The sequence below is a fragment of the Cyprinodon variegatus genome, unplaced genomic scaffold (assembly GCF_000732505.1).
Source record: "Cyprinodon variegatus isolate N-32 unplaced genomic scaffold, C_variegatus-1.0 Scaffold687, whole genome shotgun sequence".
Lineage (NCBI taxonomy): Eukaryota > Metazoa > Chordata > Actinopteri > Cyprinodontiformes > Cyprinodontidae > Cyprinodon > Cyprinodon variegatus.
The window spans coordinates 5,570-7,971 of record NW_015151140.1 but is presented as its reverse complement, the minus strand read 5'-3'; the positions used below and the strand labels follow the sequence as shown (position 1 = coordinate 7,971).

Below are 2,402 nucleotides of genomic sequence, written 5' to 3'. Positions count from 1 at the left end.
GCATAATCAGATTCGGTGAGTTCTGGCCTCAACAGAACAGAAGCTCAAAAACTAGATATGTGATTTAAGCCTTTTAAGTCAACAGAATCAGCAGCACTTCAAGGTTCCAAGTATGAAAAAATACAAACAGTGTTAACCAGGGTTCCTCAGGTCTGCTGTTCGGCACCTTTTTGGATGCGTCTCTGCTTCAACACAACCAAGACCAATGATGGGGTTAGCAGATAGACTCTGAAGAACCTGACTGCATACTGAGGAGCTGAGTCAGCCCTTTGATTCTGGCGTAGGAAAACAAATGCGACTAAAAGGTCCTCTCCACTGTCGCTACAAGCATGCTTAATGTAAGGGGATTGCTGAAGAGTCAATGAGTCGATGCAATCAGCTGGTTTTCCTTAGATAGAAAACTTGAATGAATCTGACTGGATGATCTGGTTGAATCGTCTCTGTAAAGTGCCTTGAGATGACATGTTGTGGTACTATATAAATAAATTGAATAAAAAAAAGTTGTACCTCTTGCAGGTTCTGTACACTTGTGGAGGATGGCAGATTGTGAATGCTAAGGTGTCTCTTCTCTATGCTGTAGCGGACACAAAGGTAGCAGTTGGGCTCGATCATGTAGCCGTTTAGCTTTTGGATAGCCTTCATCGCAAGGGCGTTAGTGCCATACTTGGCGTAGGCAAAGCCGCGGTTCTGGCCACTGAAGTTCATCATGAGGCGGAACTCCCAGAGCGGTCCAACAGAACGGAACAGGGGGATTAGCAGGTCCTCGTAGACGTCCCGTGGGATGTGACTGATGAAGACCTCACAGCATTTTCCAGGGGGGGGACCATCCCACACTAAACCATGAAGAGCAGACAGGATGCCCTGAGAACAATGGTACAGGAGGAACCCAATAAAGATGTTCTGTAGACCCAGAACAACCGCTGAACCACTGCGGGCCTCAGAGGTCATGATTTAACAGAGAGAAATGTCCTGAATGGGAGACTTCCATGGCTACGATGACCCTGCTGACCCAGAAGAACATTAAGGCCCGAGTCAGGTAGACCAGAATCTTCTTAAGGATGGTCTGGTGGACAAATGTGGAACTTTTGGAAGACAAATTAACACAGTTTCCTAATAACCTGTAACTACTGTCAAAACTAGGGCTGAAAGATTTTGACAAAATTACAATTGCGAAAATTTTCAAAAAATAATGCAATTTTATTGGAATTCTTCTTTAGGCTAAGCACAATTATGTTAAAGTTTTACACCAGGTTTTCAGTGCTGCAGGACTTTACTGTAACATTTGCATGAAAAACGTTACTCTACTATAATGCATAGATCTAGGTTCTAGCTTCAACTCTCTGTTCCATTCTGTGCACCAGCATACCCACTTAAATTGTATTACCGCCACCTATGGGAGAAATTCAGTGCCCTACTCTTGTTAAATGTATTTTAAGTTTTGCAAACTGCATTTTTCTAAATTGTGATTATATTGCAATTGCAATCCATTGCCTAGCCCTGGTCAAAACTAATGGAAATATGCCCTTTGCCAGACTGCTGTTAGTATCGGATAATAAAGTACGATCACAACTGATCAAGTAGCTAGGCCTCCTCCCAAGAGCTAGCTAAGCTCTGGACTCCAAGTCATACTAAATACCCTCTTCTTTTCTGCAAAGAAGAGGTGATCAGGGTCCCTCAGTGGGGATGAGAAAGACTCGTCATCAGGCATTATGGAGATATTTGGCGTTAACCCTCTAGTTAGCTTTGCATTTAGCTGAGACAGGGAGCTGCTCTATGTCTCCCGCAGTGGTAGGGTTGGGTGTTCTGGCGTGGCTGTGCGTCTCACCCTCCGGTGGTCCTCCATACTTCCTCTGGCCGTTCAGCTGGGTCAGTGTGGTGTTGGTCTCCTTCAGCCAGGCATCCAGAGCCTGCATGCGTTGAAACTGCCTCAACTGATCGTGGAAACAAAGCAGGAAGATGTTATTCAGAGCACCTATGACATGTTGTGACATTAACAATTTATGTGGGAAATCCATTCTATCATCTGAGCAGCAGTTTCAACTGGAGGACTTCAAATCTCGATTAGATAACTCATTTCTAGACAAAGCTCAGGGGAGCATCAGTGTCCATCCATCCATTCTCTTCCTCTTTATCCGGGGGCCGGGTCACGGAAGCAGCAGTCTAAGCAGAGATGCCCAGACTTCCTGATCCAGTCACATCTCCTCCAGCTGCTCCCTGAGGCGACGCCAGGCCAGCTTAGAGACGTAGTCCTTCCAAACTGTCCCGGGCCTTCGACCAGGCCTCCTCCCAATGGGACATGCCTGGAGCACCTCCAGAGGGAGGCGACCAGGAAGCATCTGGAACAGACGCCCCAGCCTCCTCAGCTGGCTCTTTTCGACGTGGAGGAGCAGCGACTCTACTCT

The 2,402-nt window shown here is 46.4% G+C and overlaps 1 protein-coding gene across 1 annotated transcript in view; it reads right to left on the bottom strand.

Annotated features, from left to right (window-relative positions):
- dnd1 (DND microRNA-mediated repression inhibitor 1) overlaps positions 1-2,402 on the bottom strand; it is a 15,902-nt gene that overhangs the window by 8,155 nt on the left and 5,345 nt on the right. Inside the window, exons 2-3 of the mRNA XM_015394480.1 lie at positions 1,826-1,931; positions 508-833 (exon numbers count right to left, since the gene is read on the bottom strand). Of these exons, the coding sequence (XP_015249966.1) occupies positions 508-833; positions 1,826-1,931 (432 nt within the window). The remainder of the gene's footprint in view (positions 1-507; positions 834-1,825; positions 1,932-2,402) is intronic.